The sequence below is a fragment of the Ursus arctos genome, unplaced genomic scaffold (genome assembly GCF_023065955.2).
Source record: "Ursus arctos isolate Adak ecotype North America unplaced genomic scaffold, UrsArc2.0 scaffold_14, whole genome shotgun sequence".
Taxonomy (NCBI): domain Eukaryota; kingdom Metazoa; phylum Chordata; class Mammalia; order Carnivora; family Ursidae; genus Ursus; species Ursus arctos.
In genome coordinates this window covers 8,020,304-8,042,722 of record NW_026622808.1, presented here as the reverse complement: position 1 = coordinate 8,042,722, position 22,419 = coordinate 8,020,304, and the positions used below count along the sequence as shown (strand labels likewise).

The 22,419-nt window shown below is 52.1% G+C and overlaps 1 protein-coding gene across 5 annotated transcripts in view; it reads right to left on the bottom strand.

The window, feature by feature from the left end:
- The window catches only part of GAS7 (growth arrest specific 7), a 202,859-nt gene that overhangs the window by 95,864 nt on the left and 84,576 nt on the right, over positions 1–22,419 (bottom strand). The window contains exon 1 of one of the 5 annotated variants that reach the window (XM_044391832.3): positions 18,847–18,960. The exons of 2 other annotated variants lie outside the window; for them this stretch is intronic. In XM_044391832.3, coding sequence (XP_044247767.1) covers positions 18,847–18,932 — 86 coding nt within the window. In that variant the 5' untranslated portion in view covers positions 18,933–18,960. Of the gene's footprint in view, positions 1–3,170; positions 4,143–18,846; positions 18,961–22,419 lie in introns of those variants that run through there. 2 more of the 5 variants (XM_044391833.3, XM_044391831.3) reach the window with 2 other exon arrangements.

The following is a 22,419-nucleotide window of genomic DNA, read 5'->3' as shown; positions in this document are numbered from 1 at the left end:
CGGGAAGCCTGCTTCTCCCTCTCCCACTCCCCCTGCTTGGGCTCGCTCACTCTCTCTCTCTTTGATAAATAAATAAAATAAGGATTTTTTTAAATCTTAAAAAAAAACTGCACCCCGATTTTCTACACTAGTGTATTTCGGTAATGAAATCGATTACCCTGCCCTAGGAGATGCTTTTGGAAAGACAAGTAGAGTATTATTCACCAGCACGTGCTCCCTAGGCAGCTCCCGGTAGGGTGAGATCCCTCCACACGACTCCTGGTCAAAATTCCCTTTGCAGAGGAGCGAGCTGGGGAACAAGACAATTTTGCCAACACTTGGTGTTGGGGGTTGGGGGCGGGGGGGTGGAGGGAGTGGGGAGAATCCTAATGAAGCCCCCTTTCGTATGAAGGTACAAAATCCCAGAATGCCTCACGCCAGGGTTTCTAGCACCTTCTCAAGCCCCTGAAGAACCCCCCCCCCCAATTTACCAAGCATTCTGTTCCATTCAGAACAGACTCCAAGTTCAGAGGAGAGGAACGGAACTGAAAGTCGCTAGCTTAGGTGGTCACGTGCTTGGAACTTTCCGCCAAGCAGCCTGCCTGCCAGAAAGGGGCTCCAAGGGCAGGTGACGCGGCTGCGGCCCACAGATGCTCGGGGGCCCAAGCTGGTGTCCTCGGGGAGTCAGCACCCCTCTAAAGAATGGAGGACTGGGGCTCACTAGGGCACAAAGGTGGGCGTCTAAGGCCCGCCTGTGGCTGCCATCCGGCTGGCCCAGCTTGGTGGCCGCTAGAAGCGGGTCCACGGGCACTAAAACCCAGGGGCAGCCAGGGTTCTCACCAAGGAGTCTCATCTCAGTGCCTGTGCTGGCGGCCCGAGCTCCCAGTGACTCCCATCAAAGACTCCGGGCTCTGAGAGCTGGTTCCCAGGGCGTCCTAATTGCTTCTGAGCTCCGGGCACTGGAGGGAGATTAAGGCTAATCGAGGCTGGAACTGCTTGCACAGTCAGCAAGGGGTACAGTTCCAACCAACCCAGGGCAGCGGACGTGTTTGAAGATCCACGTCTGGTGCACAGAAAACCAGACAGACGGTGACAGCCGGGGACACCACTGCTGAGAGCGGGGACCCACCACTGCTCTGGGGGCCCCGTGCAGAGAACACACGGGATGTGAGCGGGGAGGCCGGCGTGCCCGGCGGGGGCTGCTGCTGTCTTGCTGTGAGATCTTGAGCAAACACTTCACCTCTGCGGGGAGGCCTCGATTTCCTTATCTCGAAAATACAGAAGTTGGACCAGATGGTCTCCTAGGGCTTCCTTTGGTTTCTCTTTCTCTCTTTTCTAAGACGCAAGGATTCTGATGTCGGTCTTAGTACACCTGCTTTGTAAGGACGTGCTGTTTTGTAAGAGGGGAAAGTCTCGTGCAAGGGTAGACACGGGTTCACGGCAGCAGACTGGGCCCCGAACACTGGGATTCTGCCTCAGACCCTCAGACTGTGGCTCTTCGTCTCACCGCGGCGAGTTTCGGGGAGTTCTTCTAGTCTGATGGACCTATGTCAGCCCCTTGCCTGTCATTCCGAGAGCCACACTCAAGGCTGAGCTCTATCTGCCCAGCGACCAGATTCCTGCCCCGGCATCCTGGGCTCCCCTGTGTCTGAAGCTGGAACTCGCCCCACACCCCACACAGGCTTGTTCTTTTTAGTTGTTTGTTTGAGGATTTTATTTATTTATTTGAGAGAGAGAGAGAGCACAAGCAGGGGGAAGTGCAGAGGGAGAAAGGAGACTCCCCACTGAGCAGGGAGCCTGACGCGGGGCTCAATCCCAGGACCCTGAGATCATGACCTTAACCGACTGAACCACCCAGGCGCCCCCCGCGACACAGGCCTGTTCTGAGGCTACCAGCAGACAAGCTGTTCACCACGCACCACACCAGGACCTGAACATACCCACCACGTCAGCTCGGGCACAGCATGCCCCCGTCTCTGCCAAGAGGCTTCCCTGGGCTCTCACCCCGCTCCCTGAACGCCCCTCTGGGTACATCTTCTTGGCTGATGCCTTCTTCTCCGTGAACTTCCCTGCCACGGCCCACAGCCAAGGCCAGACCCATGAGAACCCACCAGTGCTCCCAGTACTCCCATCAGAACATGACTGATGGGTCTGGTTTCTTTACAGACCGTCCTTCCCCAAGCGTGGACCCTGTACCAGCCTCAGGGCTGTCCTCTGGGAACTGGCTACGAATGCAGAGTCCCAGGCTCCCCCCGAGCACCAGGCTCTGTATGTTAAAGGTCCCTGGGCGATTCAGACGCGCTTTAATCTCCGAGAAGCCCTGCTGTGAACTTTCCAGGTGCCCTCGAATGACGAGCACTATCTCCCTCTTCCTGGCACAGTTTCAGGCCTTCATCAGAAGCCACACCAAAATGAGAGGTGCTGTCTGACCCAGTGGGCAGGAGACAACATTCTGGAAGAAGGCTGGTTGCAGACACAGATGAGGCTTCCCATTCGAATCGGACCCCCCTTGGCTGTCCAGAGCCTTCAGAGAGTGGTCACCAGAGTCTTGGCTGATGGGAGGTCCCTCTTTCCAAGAAAGGGGGGTGTCTAACTTCCAGAGGCAGGAAGATGGGCAAAATAAGGCTATGCCATTCTTAAGTCTCAGGACAGCATCCATGCATGCCCGTTACCATGGCCCACCCCTGCCACCACCAAACCAGACAGAAGCACCCAGCACAGCCCAGAACCACAATATAGACACCAGGCTCTCTGGGCAGACAACTCGACTACCCAGGGGGTACCCCCAACAAGCTTTCCCTTCAGACAGTCCCGGCTGGAACCAGGCCGTGTAGACAGCAGGTGGGCAGACCAGTAGAAGCCAAGCTTCAGATCTGGGAGAAGTGAGGGAGGTGAGATGCGGCCGTCAGTCCCCACAAGCCACGCCACCACATGGTCACACATCTCCACGGAACCACGGCCCAGGTAACTGGGCAGCTGCCTCCCTCTCCCTCCACCAACAACTGCTTTTGACATCACATCTTGTTCCTCCCCCTTCCCGATCTCACACAAGTCTTCTTCTCCCAGCTCATGCCTTACAGGAGCACTGGGCCCCCTGAGGGCTTCTAAGCTCCCCTTCTCAGAGGTCCGAAAATACCCAAGTTAGTTCAGAAACACGCAGAAAAAGCTGAGCCTTTCGGATCGATTCTTACCATCAGAGAAGAGCTAATCTTCTTCCCTGCAGGGCTGCTAACTCAGAGCAGAGTCCTGGGTCCCGCGTGGAGTCCCCAGACCCAGGGCCAGGCCCCTGCCAGCTTCCTCTCCATGGCACCCTCTGCGGGAAATGGGGCTGATGCAAGCCACCGTGCCAAGGGTCAGTGCCGGGGACACCCCAGAGGGCGTTCCTGTGGCTTTCAGCGCTGCCGTTCTTTCACAAAGAACAGGCTACATTGCACAGTTCCTTCCAAATCTGCTCCAGGTCCTGTGAGGAAATCAACGACGCATTCTGGACTTTCCAGTTGCGAAGTTTCTGGAGGCTTTTTTTTCTTTAATTTTTTTTCACTCTCTCTCTTTTTCCCCTTTCTCAGCTAAAAAAAAGTTGGCCGAGGTCACGACATACAATGGCCAAGCTTGTGTCACTGACCAGATGCCTCCCACCCCCAGGCCTGGGGACAAGAGCTCCTTTGTCCACTATATTTTAGGCGGGACTCCCTGGGCCTGCCCAAGCCCTGCTGGGGAATGTTCCGCCAACTTCTTCCCAACCCTAAGTCACGGCTCTGGCCTCGGCCCCAGCCCCAGCTGTGTGAACCCAAGGCCAGATAAAAACCAACCTACGAAGAATGAGGAATGCTCCCCCAAAGAAACTCTGTGTTAGACCCATCCGGGCTGAAAAGCTGGTGCCCCCAGAGGGGCAAGACGAGGGTCTCCCGCCTTCGCTCTTTTTCCCTCGCCATCTCCAAACCTGGACACAGTGGGTGACCAGAGGGGCGATGACATGCGTCTCAGAGGAAAAGGGCTTTAGGGTCACAAAGCTGTTGGCTGCAAGTGGAGGAAGGACTGGACCCTGAGCTCAATATGGCGTCACCAACTGAATGAGTTCAAGCAAGAGACTTGGATCCTGCGTGAATATATCAAATCACTCCACTCAGACAGCTTTTCGAGCAGCTGAAGGGTAGCACTTCAAATCCACACATTTCTATGCTTTCAATGTAAACCTTTGTGATTTCAGGAAATGAGCCTTGCTATCGAAGTAAATATGGTTTTCCCGAGGGATCGCGAAGTTGTGAGGTCTGGATGGTTTCCTATAAATAGCATTCTCTCAAATGTATGGGGGAACTGTGTATTTATGAAGAGGGTTCCGTGCCAGCTCCTCGGGTCGGGGCTAGGAAATCAGAACGATCACCTAGGGACAGAGTCTGAGGACTCTTGAGCTCTTGTAGTCACTACCTACCAGCTGTGATACCTCGGGTAGGGCCTCGAAGCTTCGGATTTCTTTGACTGTAAAAAGGAGATGACTGGCAGTGCCTGTCTCAAAAGGTTGTTGGGAGGATTAAGGGGGGAAATCCACATAAACACTGAGCACAGAGCAAAGTGGACCAAAGTATCCAATAAAGCCAGTTGTTTTTGTTACGATCAACAGTGGCTGAAAGAGTAGGAGCTGAAGTTTCCCCGGTCACACACAAAAACATGGGCAAAGGGCAGTTTTCCCAAGAAGGCATACAAATGGCCAATGGGCATACGGAAAGGTGCTCAGTATTACTCCTCACTAGGGAAATGCACATGAAAACCCAAATGAGGAATCGCCTCCCACCCACGAGGACAGCCACTACCAACAAACAAATGAATAAAACCAGAAAGGTCAGAGAAGAGGAGGCCCAGGCGAGGAGGTGGGCAAAGTGGAACCTTGCTGGTGGGAATGTAAAATGGAGCAGACACCATGGAAAACAATATGGCGGCTCCTGAAAAAGGGACACACAGAATTACCATTGGCTCCAGCAATTCCACTTCCACGTATTCACCCAAGAGAATGCACACAACCCAAGTGTGTCTGCTCATGGATGAACGGATAAACAAAACGTGGCGTGTATCTACACAGTGGCATGGTGTTCAACCGTAGAAAGGAAATCCCGACCCAGGCTCCGGTGCAGGTGAGCCTAGAGACATTAGGTGAAGCAGGAGAGCCCAGTCACGAATAGGCAGATACTGTGGGATCCAACTTTAGGAGGGGCTTAGAATAGAATAAATTCATAGAGACCAAAAAAATAGAGTGGCGATTGCCAAGGGCCAGGGGGAGACGAGAGAAAGGGGCAAGGGGCTGGGGATGGGGCATTAGTGTTTAATGGAGAGAGAGTGTCCGTTAGCAAGATGACAGAGTCTGGAGGCGGATGGTGACGGGTGCATGACATTGTGAAGGCGCTTGATGCCACAGAACTCTATGCTTAAAAATGATTAAAAGGGTTGGGGCGCCTGGGTGGCACAGTCGTTGAGTGCCTGCCTTCGGCTCAGGGCGTGATCCCCGGGTCCTGGGATCGAGCCCCGCATCAGGCTCCTCCGCTGGGAGCCTGCTTCTTCCTCTCCCACTCCCCCTGCTTGTGTTCCCTCTCTCGCTGGCTGTCTCTCTCTGTCAAATAAATAAAATAAAATCTTTAAAAAAAATGGTTAAAAGGGTAGATTTTATGTCATGTCTGTTTTAACACACACACACACACACACACACACACACACACACACGTCCGGGACCCACAGAGAGAGTTTAGATCAAGGGCCCCCGGCCAGTGTGACATAAGCCACATCATGAGATACCTGGGGACACAACCTCCGGAGAGGCAAAGTATGCACCCAGAGAGAAGCCTCCCCAGGCTGCTGGTGAAGCTGATGAGAAGACAAGGCCGGGGCCTCTGTCAGCTTCAGTGTTCAGTCTTGGGGAAACTGAGGCAGCAAAGCCAGCATCCTAATGTCAACCACAGGCTTGTCTGCTGGGGGGGCACACTTAGAGGGCCAGTGGCAACATGCCTCCCCCTGGACACATGGACTTCCTCCTTTCTGGTCTTTTCTTTCCACCCCTAGAGGCAGAGCTCATCTCTTCCTTCTCAAAGCCTGGGGTGGGCTGCTCGGCGGGCTCTACTTCCCCGCTCTGCTTGTCAGGCTCCGATCCGCTGCAGGGGTGACAACGAGCGAGCTCTCACTCTGTGCCTTGGGTCCTGTAATTCGTCCAACAAGCCAACAAGGAGGTTTCTAGTATCGTCCCCATTTAACAGAGGAGTAAACAGAGGCTCTCGGGATGGGTCGGGATGGATGGGTAGGAGGAATGAACTAAGGGAATGATACTCCAGGCCACGTGGCCACAGGAGCAAAGGCCCGGAGGGGAAGCAGTGTGGGCAGACGTGAGGGTCACTTCCATCAGGATTCAAGGGCATAGAAGGTGACAGAAGGAGTAGTTACGGATGGAGTCCAGTTGTGAGAGACCACGAGAGCACCAAGGCTAAGAAATCAGACTCCTATCTGTAAGCCGGAAAACACTGACGGGTTTGTAGCACGGGAGGAAACACCACCAATGTTGTGCTTTGGAGAAATCATCCCGACACCAGGGTATAAAAAGAAAAATGTAGGGGAGAAAACCAGTTATGGGATCCATCGCCTCCTTTCTCTCTTCCTAAACACAAGAGAAATTCGAGGCTTAAATCTACATTTATAAAGTGAGAGGTGAGGAGTCCTCCAAGGGCTGAGTTACTGTCCTCTTCCTCCCTTGGTGTGGGAAGGGGGACCTGGTGGTCACCACACCGTGACCTTGGAGGGCAGCCCTGCCAGCGGAAGGCCCGGACAGAAGTATGGTTCGTCTCTGCTCCTGGAAAAGGGCTCCCACCCACAAGAAGGTAAAAGCAAAATTGCATCCACACCCAGACAGCCAAGTCCTTCGCCTTGGGTCCTTCGGGTTTCGTGGAATTAAAATACCCATGGAAGCTCTCACAGACCATAACTTTTTGGTTTTATAACAGCAAAGAGGGGACAGTTTTAAGGCTATTCAGCTTTGACACTGCATCACACGCATGAATAGATACAAGCACAGACAATAACGCACCGCTATAGGCAACACACAGAGATTGTCATCACGGTTCCCAGGACGGCCTCCAGCCAATGGCGAGAGATCTTTCTGGATCTTTATGAACCGGGAGGCTAATCTGCTCTGACCTGAGCTAAGCAGAACAAACCAGAGGCCCACAAATGTTTTATCCTTTAGGATTCACCAACACGAGTATCTCGGGGTGTATAAAACTCATAAAGACATTCTCAGGGGTTTATGGTTTGGGGTGATCCCAGCATCTCAAACCAGAGGTCCCTTGAGTTTTGCTTTATAGATAATCTTCTATCATTTGAGTTGGCTTCAGAAAAGCGCAAATTGTTCTCCTTGTGGTCTCTGCAAATAGGTAGGTTCCTACATCAGGGGTCACGTGGACAAACGAGGGACAGAGGGAAACTCGTGATCCAAAAAAGGGAAGACCGACAATCACTTCCACGGAGCTCCATTTTCCCCAAGTTTCATGGAGTCCGATGCAGCCAACCCCGTTGCTATTATTCGTTGTCTCAAGTGAGCTGAAAACCCTTGTCCTCAGTACCACGAGTCGTGTTGTCTTATCACAATAATTAATAAGAAAGACGGGGTAGGGCGATGACTCACATTTTCTAAAGGCTTCATGAGGTCGTGAAGGGAAAAATTATTCACCAGACCATGCAATCTTGGGGGGGGGGTCTCGAAGACACTCCCAACCCCGTCATAGGCAGCCCCTTGGCTATAGATCAATCAAGCAACTGGTGGTTACCAGCAACCTCTTCCCAAATGCTGTGGAAGACGCGGGCAAGTGTAATACAAGAGGGACTTGGCTTCTACAAGTTGGAAGATAAGGCACAGACAGACACAAGGGGAAAAGCAGAAATAACTACACAAGGGAGTCCGTCGTAAGGGCCAAGCGATAAAGTCGGCAGACAATAAGAGCTTTCAGAATCCAGAGAAGGACGAGATCGTGCTCGGCTGGGGCGGTCGGAGAAGGCTTCTCAGAAGATACAGCCTTGGCCTGACAGCACAGATGAAAAGGAAGGGCTTGACCGGAATGGAGGGGCAGTAAGTGAGAAGAAGAATAGGCCTCAGTGACTGAGCAGATGTGGGGGGAGTGGGAGGAAGTAAAAGGCTACCCTGAAGGGGACAAGAGAAGCTGGACCCAGAACTCAGGGAGATCCGGCGATGGTAGAAGCCAGATTGGGGATATACAGTAGCATTTACAAAGGCCTCCATACTCAAGCTCCGAGTGCTTGATCAGGGTGCAGCTGGGCTGTGTGTGGCCCTTGACACATGGGACTGGGGTATCGCGCATGCGGACTCAGTTTATGAAGCAAGAATGGAGAGCTGAGCCCCGAGAAGTGCTCTCACTTAGCAGCAGAATGACTTCCCCCTGACCCTCCTTGGGCCCAATCCCCCCCCGCCGCGTGCCCCCCCATAAGTACAGACAGCACGCCCTGGGCCCCTCTCCGAGACCCTCAAAGGCAAGAACCAGGTCTCCGTGCTTCTCCTCTCCAATGCGGCCTTGACCCTCCCACTCGGGGGCTGGCTCCATGATGGGCAAGAATTGGACGCGAGTTCTGGGAATGAGTTCTAGAAAGCACATGAGGACGGGGTCACAAGAACAGGTAGTGGTGTCCACGAGAGAGACGGAAGAAGACGCTCACCGATGATGGAGGGATGCTCCCCCTGCCAATTCTAGAAAGAGGAGCAGGCGAGTGAGGTGGGTGTGGAAATCTAGTCCCAAGCATATGAGGAGCTGGGGAGCCTGAGGACATGCGGGGACGGGAGGTAAGACATTGAGACAGATGCCATTATAGAAGAGGGAGGAGAGAGAGGACAGGGCTGTGAGGAGGCAGTGGGTGGCCCGGGCCCACTGGGCCCATGGATGGCTCCTATGAGGGGCCTGGCAGCTTGCTTCTTGCCCTCAGCGAGGGTGGGTCCGAGGCCCCTCCTGAGGTTCCCATGTGTTCCACTCCACAAAAGAGTCCCAAGATCAAGTGGACACATCAGAAATGGCACCCACTCTAACAGGCTTGGGTCCGGACCCAAGGGATACCTCAGGTCATCATCCCCCACCAAACTCCGGCCATTCATGTTCCCCTGTCTCAACTCTGCCATCACTATGCCTCAAGCTGCCCTATTATTTACCCAGGATTTTTTTTTATCTGTCTTATAACGAGCTTGAATTTAGCCTGACCCTAAGCAGTAACAGCTACGGAATACGGAGGTGATGAGGTTGGTTACCTTCCCTATTACACACGTAAATAAACGTGCCTTAAAAACTGTCATCACAACACGGTCTACAAGGATCTTACGATATCCTTAGTGGTAACCTCGGCCCACTTAAAGAAACAGTTCCAGGCTATGTGTAAAATGACCACAGAGCAGCCGTGACACGGTCTACGGAGGTTCTTTTTTGAAACCTAGAAAACCAGGCTCGAATTCTCCACTGACCACATACCCACAACTGCAGGGGCGAGGTCGCCAGTGTGTGCCCGAGTCACCGCTGGGAGGCCTAAGAGGGCAGTCCAGGGAGAAACGGAGGACTTCCCACAGTGAGGGCCACGTGACAGCCCTGGCTTTGAGGTGTGCGCACCACCGACCCTACAGGTAAGCACCTCTGAAGGGGATTCAACCTTCCCTGCATGCACAGTGCCAAGGCCAACGATACACAATGTACATGGCGTCCGACGGTACATGCAACGTCTACACAGACACCACCTTGCTGGAGAAGGAAGAGAGGAGCACGGGAACACGGGGAAAGGGTGAGAAAGCACCACCCTAAAGGCTCAAGGGAAGAGCACCTCTCCGAAGGCAATTCAGAAGACAACGTCAGGAAACTGCAAGAAAGCAAGAAATCCTCTTTGAAAGAGGAACAGAAAATTGTTACGGAAAAAGATGGCCAAAATAAGAAGGATGACACAAAAACAAAAACAGATGAGATCAGGACTGTACCAAAATCGCTCACTTAAATCCACATTAGGGGTTGTGGGTAAATGAAGATTTTTAAAAAGTTAAATCAATAAAATGCAGGCCTTCAAAGGATCTCCCCAAACTGCAAAGGTTTAAAAAAAAAAAAAAAAAAGGAAATGAAAAAGTAATGCACGTTTAGGAAGTGTTCCATTAGAAAAGACCGGACCACATAGACGAAAATCAATAATGAACTGCAAAAATAACAGAGAATTTTATTTTATTTTTAAAGATTTTATTTATTTATTCGACAGAGACAGAGACAGCCAGCGAGAGAGGGAACACAAGCAGGGGGAGTGGGAGAGGAAGAAGCAGGCTCATAGCGGAGGAGCCTCATGTGGGGCTCGATCCCAGAACGTCAGGATCACGCCCTGAGCCGAAGGCAGACGCTTAACCGCTGTGCCACCCAGGCGCCCCATAACAGAGAATTTTAAAAATCATGGCCGCCAAGAGGCAAAGAGAAAGGTTGCCTGGGAAATCCGTGGTTCCTCAGACTTTTCTTCTGCTGCTACTATGGGCACTTCCCATGGGAATCAAAGCTCCATAAGGCAGGGACTGGCCAAGGGGCTGGCATCAGCCCTCTGAAAGTGCTAGAAAGTGCAAGAAGGCATATTCCCACCCAAGTCAAAGCTTCATGGGGCGTGGTCATTGTCTCGTTCATCACTGTGGGAGTTCAATAAGCCTTTGCCGAAGGGTGGACCAAACTGAGCTGCAAACATGAGTTTTTGTTCCGAACATCGGAGATTCAAGACATATACATCCAGCCAAGCTGTAGCAATATTTCACATGAAAGAGACAGAAAGCATTCTCGAAGCACGCAGGTGAACAAACCACCCACGTACTCTCCAGGCACTGAGAGAGAGATCAACGTAAGTGTGAGGGCCCCGGGGAATCGCCATAGAAATGCATCCGTGAGGCATTTCTTACTCGGTGTAGACCCCCAGCTCAGAAACCCAGCCAGTGGGGTGAAGCCCAGTGACCGATGTCTCCCTCAGCTGTCCTCCTCCTGCCATCAGGCTACCCAGGTCTCCTGCAACATCCTTCAAGGCCAAGACAGAGGAAGCCTCCAGCCATGTGTGGGGAGCACCGTTCCCCAATCCTGTATTTTCTGCCCAAGCATGCACTGACACTGTGGTAGCCACTGGACCTTTGGGGACAAGCACCCCAGAGATGCCGTGCTGTGTAGAGGAACTCGAAGAATGTTTGCTCTGTTTGCTCAGGAACTAGAAGAATGACCTTTGGCATAATTAAAACTCCCACTGAATGAACCAAGCCATCCCTCCTCCCCAGATCAGGAAAGACCAATCAGCCACCCAACGGAAAATGCTCTCGGTCACCAAAACCCCCTTTCGTATCACCTTCTAAGAGCTATTCCCGCTTTAAGAACCCAAGCACGCTGCACGATGTCAAAGGTGGGAAATGATGTGCCCCACACCCCATCCCCCACCCCCGCCAATGAAACACGGAGGGAACACAGGAAAATGTGAACGCAGGTCATCGCTGTAGTCTGGGATTTCTCCAACTGTTTTACTTGTTTTCATTTTATCACATTTAAAAGGTTTATTTACTTTTAACCGTGCAAGTCAACATTTTTCTTTTTTTTTTTTTAAACGTGTTTATAAAATTATTTTTACAGTCAGGAAAACACTGCCTTCCACCCAAATCAGCATATCCAATTCTAAAATATACCATATGATCCCAATTATGTAGACAAATATATACAGCCCAAAAAAGGGGGGGGGAATGAAAAGAATGCAAAATATTCTTTCTTATTCCTGTTTTTCTTTATTTTTCCATTTTCTGTAATGAGCATATTAATTTTAATGCTTTTTTTTGAGGGGAGAAGGGGCAGAGGGAGAGGGAGAGAGAGAAACTTAAGCCAGCTCCCCACAGCACAGAGCCCAATGCGGGGCTCAAGCTCACAACCCTGGTATCATGACCTGAGCTGAAATCAAGAGTCAGATGCTTAAATGACTGAGACACCCAGGTACCCCAATTTTAATGCGTTTTTTTAATCTTTTACTTTATTCCATTATGAACTAATGTACAAATACAGCCCTATTTCAAATATTTAGACAATATTTGCTAATAAAATCCCCCTTGATAGCTCCCTTCTCAGTTGCCATCCCGTAAAATGAGTTCGTTATACTATGTTTCAAATGATAAGGAGACTTGGGAGGGTTATTTTTAAGAAAATGAATTAAGACAAAATGGGCAACAGTAAAGAACTTTCTGGTCCAATGCAAGGCGGACACAAAAATTAGATGGAAGGGACCCCAGAGATCATTTGATCCCATGCTGCCATTTCACAGATTGGGAAACTGAGCCCAGAGACAGATGGAAACTGGATGCCAAGTGTCCCCCAGCCCAGCGCAGAGCCCCCACCTTCTTGCTCTCCGGCCACCCTAAATTTGGTGCTGATGTTGCTGGCACGGTTAGAGGACTAGTTTTAGACACAGAACTCAGCAAGAGCCAAAGCCCCACCTAGGACGGCCCCCAAGTCGGTCCCAACACTGCTCTGTGCAAGCCAACCTCCAATGAGTCCAGCTCTCTGCTCAACCACGAGCCACTTCCCATCCGTCTGTGGCCAGTGAGCCCCCGTGTAGGGAGGGGGCCCAGAGAGGAAACATCTGTGTACACAAGGGGACTGAAGGGGAGTGAATAAACGCACTTGATTTTCCCTTTGGCAAATCCTCTTTGGCCTCTTTTTCCACTCATTGAAATGCAAAGCCCCATTCCAATGAGGAGGTCCGGAAGATTCCAGAAACTTCTAGAAACCACAACCCCCACTCTGCAACAGGGATTTCCAAAACAAGGTGAGCATGCATGTTTTGGGGGTGTGGGCGAGGATAAACAGCAGAGACAACCCCCAGAAACCAGCCACAGGCATCCATTGGCTTGTCCCCAACCCCAGCTTCTAACCTTTAGCCAGGCACAGAGGAAGTTCAAGTATACCTTCCATGGCTTTCCAGCCGTGTAACCTCAGGCAAGTCACTTCACCTCTTTGAAATCATCTTTTCTCTTTCCTGCATGTAAAAATGGAAATACCACCATCTCCTTCACAGAATTCTTGCAAAGACCAGAGGGCCAAAAACACAGTAGCAACTGCATAAATGTCAGCTTTGCCCCATACCTTCCCATCCCCGTTAAGTCACTGAGTAACCCTTGGGGAAAGCTGTCAACAACTGAGGTCACAGCACTGTCACTCCTATGGCACCCACTGGGTTTTCCCAACAGCCTGGGCTCAGCTGTGCAGATGGGAACTTTCTAACATCCCTGACACAGACCAAGCTCATCAAAGGAGCGAGAGGAATTGCACATGAAATGGAATCCCTATGCTCAGCGGCCAAGATTAGGGTTTAGAGGACCATCAGAAGGGAACAGTAAAATCCAGGGAGCCCAGCCCACGCCATGTCCGTCGGCATCTCTGGAAAGCTGGCCACTTACACATCTCACAGCCTAGTTGACCCTTACGAGAACGCTGGAGAGAAGTATTCTTATTTTCCTTCTACAATCGAGTAAATGGAGGTCTTCCCCAAGGTCTCACGACTCAGAAGACCACAGAACCAGTTTGAACCCAGTGTCCCGGCTCCAAGAACAATGCCATTCCCTCCTCACTGCAGGCTACCGCCGACAGACTGTCAAGAATCCTCTCTCCAAGGGCAAATACTCCAGGGAGAAGTTACAGTGAGTGAGGCCAAGACCGGCCAAGCCCCTAACTACCAACTTCCGTGGCAGAAGTTGGTGGCTGATTGCCCGTGGGAGGCCTCATGTGCTAACTGGAGGGAGAGGTGCTGGAGGAGGGAAGGGAAGTACCAAGATAAACATCTCCACAGAAAAGAGCCCTAATGGGCAGCTGGCATGAACCACACCCAAGAGAGATATTGACTGAGCACCACAAACTGAGTCACTGTGAGCGGCTTCCATGCAGGATGGCAGCCCCCGCCCATCCACACGAAGCAGCAGAGGCAGCATGGCAGATCGGCCTGGGTTCAAAGCTCCAGGAGGATGTGGACCCGCCCTGCTTTGTCTGGTGGGCCTGGTGCGTCCCTTCATTCTGTCCCTTAGGAGATCCAGCCCCTGCCCCCAGCCCCACCTTCCCTCCCATGCGAGCCAGTCCACTCCTACCTCCATGGTTGCTCTTGTTTGCATGGCCTACGATGAGCGGTCCTCACTCCCCAAGATCTAGAACACTGTCCTACTCAAATGTGTCCCCAGATACAGAAAACACACCCAATGAACATACGTGGTATTGATGGAGATCCCCCCAAGTCTCTGAGTAGGATTTGTCAGTCCCCCTAGAAAGTGGGTGCCGTATCTTCCTGGGGTCACCTGGCCACCCATGTGAGGGGTACAGGAAGAGCAGGGGTGCCTGGGTGGCTCAGTCAGTTAAGTGTCTGACTCTTGATCTTAGCTCAGGTCTTGATCTCAGGGTCATGAATTCAAGCTCTGCACTGGGCTCCATGAAGGGCGTGGAACTTACTTCTACACTGAATCCTGTCAGGGGCCCCCAAATCACAAATGAACCGGACAGGCTTGGGGAAGGATCATCAGTAGCTTGGCTGGGTCTCTGAAACAAGCCTCTCATGGGCCTAGGGCTCTCCAAGTAAATACATTCAGGAAAGACTCACTCTCTCAAGTTGCCTCAATGGTCTACAAGCGTAATTAAAGTTTTTCAGCCAGAGAGAAAGTGGGCAGAGGCCAGAGGTGACCATCTATGACGAAAGCAGTCTGAGGGACCAATGCTTGATGTGAAATGTACATATGTGGTTGGCTCTGACCCATACTTTTTAAAGAACTAGTATATTATTCTCACCCAAGGACTCCCAGTGCATGAATGTGTGGTTACCTCAGATACGCTTGAGCAGCCAACCTGATCTCTCTCGACATCATTCAATCGCTGGCCTTGTCTGCTAGGGTCACACTCCTCTTCTCCCATAGGAAGACAGCCCAGGGACTACCTTTATCTCTAGGACAGTCAAAAGCACTGGGGTTTGCTCACCACTGTTGCACCAACAAGACCCACAGACAGAAGTGCTGAATAGCCGATGGCTGGATCAAAAGGGATTATTAGGATTTGCTGGGATCCCACAAACAGAAATACTCCTCCAGCCCTCAAAGCAGGCATGGGACTCTGCCAGGAGTGGTGTGGGGCAAAACCCTCAACTCCTTTTCTTCAGCCAGGGGGGATCCCCGCCTTTCCTCCCACTCTTGGTCTTCGAAGGATGGAACATGACAGTAACAGGTGTAGACACTCTATCCACGCTCCGAGCCACAGATACGCAGAACATTCCATCCAAAGGCAACAGAGCACACATTCTTCTCAAGTGCAGATGGAACATATTCCAGGAGAGATCAAATGTTAGGCCACAGAACAAGTCTCAAAAAATTCAAGAAGATGGAAATCCTATCAAGCACCCTGTCCGACCACAATGGTACGAAACGAAAAATCAATTACAAGGAGAAAACTGGAAAAACCACAAAAATGTGGGGAGATGAAATAACATGGCTCTTCATCGGAAAATAAAGAAGAAATCAAATAATGCCCCCCAAAAAACAAAAAAAAACCAAAAAAACAACAACAATAACAAACAACAACAAAAAAACCCAGAAAATCCACGGGATGCAGCAAAAGCAGTTCTAACAGGCAAGTTCATAGCGATCCAGGCCCACCCGATAAACAAGAAAAATCTCAAACAATCTAACATTACACTTAAAGGAACTAGAAAAAGAACAAATGAAGCCTGAAGTTAGAAGAAAAGAAATAATAAAGAAAAGAGCAGAACTAATGGAGAGATCTAGAGGGGTATCATGCTAATTAAGATAAGGCAGAAGGAAAAAAAAAAAACCACATGATTTCACTCATATGTGCAATCACAGACACAGAAAACCCACTGATGTTGACCAGAGCGGAAGGGGGCTTTGGGGGGAGGGGCAAAATGGGTAGAGGGGTCATTTGTTCGGTGATGGATGTTAACTGGACTTTTGGGGGTGACCACTTTATAGCATAGACAGATGTCCAAGCAGAACACTGTACACCTGGCACTTACGACTGTCATATACCAATTTTACCCCAATGTAAAAAAAGAATGATGGCCACTGTTCCGTTATTGGTCTCAGTGCTGGTGAACAGCAGAGATGGGTGGGGACTACGGCAAACTGGAAAACCTACCCCTCGGCTTGGCGTCACCAAAGCTTCTCTTTTTTTTTTTTTTTTTTGCAAGAGACGCCGGGTATCTTAATATCTAATGTGAAATCTGATGATTTGTAGATGTTGGCAAACCGACTCAACAATTTGAAAATGAAACCATGGGCGAAAACAAAACAAAACGACAAGAGAACCTCCCCCAGTCCTGAACTCGATTGTGCCCGCTGGTCACCAATGTGCCGTTCGTCGTGAATTGCTGGGTATCTGAATAAGCAGTTGTTTCAAGAAAGGCCTCCCTGGTTTGTAAAGAGTATGAATTAGTTGCTGCCACGCTACGCTAACCATCCCTTCTCAGAGACCTCTTACCGCCAACACCTGCTGGGTGCAGCTGGACGCCAGCATCCAGGGATTCTAAAGGCTGCAAATGTGTAGCCAATGTCCCCTCTCCCCAGAGCTAGGCGCCCCAGCCTGGGTCTAGCCTTCCTTGGAAGGGAAGCACAGGACAAGAGAGGTGCGTGAGGAAGCAAAACAACCTAAGGACTGAGGCACACGCCACCAGCTGGGGAGTGGGGCAGAGATGGTGGTCAGAGCTGCGCACTGAGCAATCTGAATGAAGATCAGAGATTGGGGAACCAAGTGAGTGAGCCAGGCACAGCAGCCTTGGGAAGGACAGACGCGCATCCATGCGTCTGAAGGCAAGGTGACACAGTTGCCCCCATAAGCAGAGAGATTCTCTTGGGGCAGCAAGACCAAGCCGCTGGAAGCTAGCACCCTTGCACCCTTGCACCACAGCGAGTGGGAAGGAAGGCTGGACCCGTGCTCATGGGAGGACTGCAGGACCCAAACCCGCAGGGCTCTGGAGCCTGGGAACGTGTATTCGGGACCTCTGGGACGGATGCGGGGTGATGGGGGCAGTCGCAGCAAGAATCACAGTGTCCTTCTCAATCCGGCCACAGGGGGCTTTCCTCCTGACCTCAGACCCTGAGAGAAGGGCTGTCCCCTCCCTGTCCCCAGACCTCACACTTCCCAACTGTCCTGCCGCCCCATCCAGGCTGCACAGGGCACCACCTGAGTGTCTCGAAAGTGATGCTTGCACGGGGCTCCCCCCGAGAAGCCTTCCCTTCTCCTTCCGGCTCTTCCCTGGAAAGGAGAGCCACAGCCGTCTCCCTGCAGGAGAAAATTCGGGCTCATTCAGGCAACCACCCAAAGCCAGCAGTTCCCCAACTCTGTTTTTCGAAGTCTGACCCCCAGTGAAAAGCCTATTTGACCTCACGGCCCAACATACACACAGAAAGCACAAACTTTGTGTCGCAGTGCGTACCCTACGGCATGCAATATATGCTGAGATTTTGCCGTTCGACTTTTTATGCTGAACACTGGTCATATACACTGTGTGAGCCATGGTTCCAGGACCACTGCTTTACCTCGCCCCGACCTCCTTTCATGAGGTTCCCCTCCTCCACCTTCCTCCCCATCCGAAATGCCTATAAAGGTTTCCTTTGCGGTACTTCTCTGGACCTCCCCCCAAACAAGCAGAGAGAAATGCTCCCGGTTCTCCCAGCTTCAGAGGACTGTGTACCACTCACGGGCACTTAGCGTCCTTGGGTCTTCTCTTTTCGAGAACAGGGTCCAAGTCTCTGATCCAGTCCACTTAAAATCTCCATCCAATGCTTGATCTCCAAAAAGAGGAAGCCTGAGTGAGACCTCCTAATTATGATAAAATTACACGGCATTTTGCTTCACAGCACAAAGCCCAATCTTTGGAGAACCCCTCTGCTCCCGGCAGCACCCCCTTCCCTGCCCCGGCGGGGAGACGGAGCTGTGTGGTTTCCAAACTGCTCAGTGCATGGACGCATCGCTCCCCGCTCAGGACCTGAACACAGTCCCTAACAGAGCTGGCGAAGAAAGAGATTTTGCATACCCGGTGCTCAGGTGGGGAAACCGAGAAAAGCTAACACAACTGTCACATGGGAAGTGGCTGAATCCACACGAATCCGAGTTCCCCAGACTCTCAGCTGCACGCACTTTCCAGAAGCCTCAAGTGACTTCAGATGCTCTTATGTAATCCTCTGTTTGTGACCTACCCCCCAACTTAGGCCTCCCTCTCTTCAGCCCCCGTAGCTCTTACGCGTCCCCACAAGACACAGGTGTCCCAGTCAGAAGATCCCCGTGGACCTGGTTGCTGTCCCACTCTGTCCCTGACCGGCTGTGTGACATCTGGCAGAACACAGCACCTCTCTGGGCTTCTTCCTCATCTAGAACCCGAGGGGAGCTGACCCTGCTGATTCCCGAAAGCCCCTTCCAGGCTTCTCCTGAGGACTCTACCTGCACATTTGGAATGGTGTGGCCCTGAGAAGGCCCGGCCACACTCAGGAATTAAGGAACAAGCAAGACAGAAGGGAAGATCCAGAAGAGAGAGCCAAGGTAAGTTGAAGGCAACAAGAACTACTCACTTCCCATCGAGCTCACCCCCTCAGATAGCCCCGCTGCCCAAGTGGTTTGTCCTTTCCCAAGCCCTGGGGTCCCCATGCAACCCACACTCAGGGCAGACAGGTGGGCAAACAGAAGCATCAGCCTGCGTCCCTCCATCGCAGAGCCAAGCACCTGCCCGCAGAGACTCTCCAGGGCGGGCTTCCCTCCCCCGGGGCATGGCCAGCCACCTGGCTCTCTCTGGGCTCCGAGGAACTTCGAGCACTTTCCCGGGGCTCCAACTCACCTCAACTCCGCAGTCCCTCCTCTTGCAAAGCTGACACGCTGGTCATTTTCTGCCACCGTCTCCACATCCGCTGCTCCCCGTGGCATCAGCTAATTCACTGTGCAAAGCAGCATTTATATATAGAAAGTTGCAGCCACGCAGGTTAGCATTAAAATAGAGACTTGGCGTTGCCGTGGCAACCAAACAAATGATATTCAAAATGAAAGAGAAGTATTCTGCAATCGGGAAAGCATGTCCAACAGCCTTCCAGGGCAGCTTGCCCGGTCCCCTCGAGGGTGGGTGGGACAGCCTCTGGAGAAAGGACCTTCCCCTCGTTGAACCTCCCTGCTTCCCATTAAGTCACCCGTTCTGGTTTCAGCTATGACCACAGCTCCCCACACTAAGCCCCTTCCTAAAGCCAACTTCAGCCTGGAGCGGACCTGAGGCCAAGGCACGAAGGAGCTATGATGACCTTGACCAGGTACCTCAACTTGCAAAATCTCTACTCCTCAAGCACCAAGGGGAAGTAGCTTGTGGCCCTGAGGCTATCAAGGATGCTTCTAGAAACAAGGCCACGGCAGGCCACGGGCACAGAATCAAGAGACACAGTGAGTACTTTCGGTGGGCTACTTTGCCTGAGCCTCAGCCTAAAAATCAAGGAGTGGGGGGGCGGGGGGGGGGCAAGGGATGGAGAAGCACCCTAGTGCCTGCCGCCTCTGTGATGCTAGGATGTGTGTCTTTCCTACTGGGTCATCTCTTTGTTCGACTTTCTTCTTGCTTCCCCAGTCCCTGGGCATACACCTTACTCGGCCACACGGGCCCTGAACGTTGTTGGAGCTCCAGTCACACTCAGAGCCTCCAGCTCCAGCTTCTTAGCTCCTGATCAACACAGCCACCACCCAGAACATTCCCAGCCACCAAGGCGAAAGGTTTGGATCAAGGAGCCACCAAGAGGCTGGGGGCCTTGGGCAACTCTGAGCCTTTCTGCGAGTCATTCACACATTTTAAAAATCAGCCCCTGATCTAGAAGGACGAAAATTAAGAAGAATGCCAACCCCCAGGGCCAGTGAGGGCGCAGAGCAGCTGGAACCCCCATACGCTGCTGCGGGAATGCAGAATGGCACAGCCCCTCTGGAGAGCAGGTGGCGGTTTTCTAGAACGTGAACGTACGTACTCACCATACGAGCCAACCATCCCTCTCCCGGGTATGTACCCAAGAGAAGGGAAACACAGGTCCAACACGAAGTCTTAGGCACAAAGGTGCATAGCAGCTTTATTCACAATAACCCCACACTGGGAAGCAACCCAAAGACCATCAACAGGGAATGGAGAGCAAGGCATGGTACATCCACACGGCGGGTCACGGCTCCCGACACAAAGGAGTTGACTATGGATACGTGTAGTGACCTGGAGCGTCTCACAGGTGTCCGCTGAGAAGCCAGGCTCGTACGGTTACGTACCGTACGATCCCATTTACGTGATGTGCTCAGAAAGACAAAGCTACAGGGATGGATGGCTCGTGGGGGGCGGGGGAGGGTGTGAGAGCAGACGGGGAACACGAGGGAGGTTCTTGGGGTGACGGGATTATTCTATATCCTGGTCGAGGGTGTGGTTACATGAATCTATATATATGTACAACCGTTCACCCAAAAAAGTCTGTTTCACTGCATGACCATTGAAAAAACAATTTTGGGGGGCGCCTGGGTGGCTCAGTCCATTAAGCATCTGCCTTCGGCTCAGGTCATGATCTCAAGGTCCTGGGATCCAGCCCTGCATCAGGCTCCCTGCTCAGTGGGGAGTCTGCTTCTCCCTCTTCCTCTACCCCTCCCTTCCCACCCCTGCTCGGGTGCACTCTCTCTCTGTCTCTAATAAATAAAACCTTAAAAAAAAAAAATTGTCACCTTGGGGGTAAAATCATTAGAGGATGGCACAGTCTCCTTGTGGTGTTCAGATCAAACACGGGGTCCCCATGCATCCACTGCAGAGTTCTGAGAACTGTCCATTATCAGTACCATTTTTCATTGCAAAGACCCTCTTCTTGTCCTAGGCCACGGCTCTCAACCTTGGACCAGGGGCATTTGTTTGAAAGTACAAAGCCTTGGGTCTCATCCTAGCCCTCCCGAACCAGAAACTCTGGGGCCCCACAGTCTGTTTTAACAAGGCCTCCTGGGCCGTGAGTCTAACACACCCCGAAATTTGGGAACCACCAGCCTCCATCTACGGGCTGGATCCAGCGAGGCCAGCCCATCACGGAAGGGTCTGGCCTGTGTCCCTTCGATATCAAAACGCTAGGGAAACAGACCATGTCTTTCTCCATTTCCTCCTTGTTGCTGGACTCATCCTTTTTTTTTTTCTTAATTTTTAATTTCTCTTCTGACTTCTGCTTCTTGTCTGCCCCAAGCACCTGCGAGGACAAGGCCACAGCTCCGTCTGAGGACCTCAAGAAGCAAGCAGCAGGTAAAAACATGGACCCACCTGTTGTTTCGACCGCGACCCATTGGGGGAAGAGTGGCGTCTACAAACTGAGAACCGGGCAGGGGCCCGCGGCTGAGCAGATCCATCCCTCCTTTCCAGAACCCACCTCGCCAGCCAGTCCACTTGCTGCTCCACTCCTGGAACGCTTCTCAAATCAAAGGGCACCTCATGCTTGTCCCAGTGAACCCTGGACAAGCACGACTCCCTACTCACCCCAGAACAACAACTTCAAAGCCGCCTGGTTTCTGGCCCCAACGGCACACAGAGATGACGGATCGCAGAGAAGAAATCAGAACCATATGAATGTCATATTCAGCAAAATACACAGAATCCCAGCATCAGGGCTGGGTCCAGGGGGCTGCGTGTTTGGCCCAGAGCCCGGGCTTGGTGGCCCCCAGCGTGGGCTGGGCTCCCCAGCCTCTCCTCCCCGCCCACGACTCCCACGGACGCCCAGCGTGCTGTCCCTCCTAGCTGAGGCCTCCACTAGCAATACTGCTTCGGCTGACATTTCAGTGTTTTATGGAGTTTTTATATCCTCTTTTATGGTGCAGTTGAAGATAGCTCAGCTTCTTTTCGAGTCCTGTCCAAATATGCACAAGCACCAACAGAACACTAGGCCGTTAATGACAGAGTGACAGCTCCAGGAGCCGGGGGGCGGGGGGGGGGAGTTGGGGGAGCGGCTGTGCACCCACCCCCTTTTATACCACTGGTTCCTCCCAGAGCCAACCCTGCTGGGCGGGCATCCTCACTCCCGGCCTCATTTTCATCACAGAACACAGAAACCCTTTCCTCTGATGGCTTCTGGGGAAACAATATGGCGCTCCACAGAACCAGTGTTTCGGAACCAGAGACGATTCCAGAGACATTTCCCAGCTCCCACCATGCGCGTGGGAGTGGTGGGCGATGTGTCTGTCCTCTCTTGCTGCTGTAACAAGTAGCCCCAAACTCAGGGGCTTGAGGCAACACTAACCTTAGGGTTCTAGGGCTCAGCAGTGGGTCTCCCTGGGCTAAAACCAAGGTGGTGACAGAGCTGTGTCCCTGTGGTGGCTCCAGGGAAGAATCCGTTCCCTTGTCTTTGTCAGATTCTAGAGACGGCCTGCACTCCTTGGCGGCTGGCCC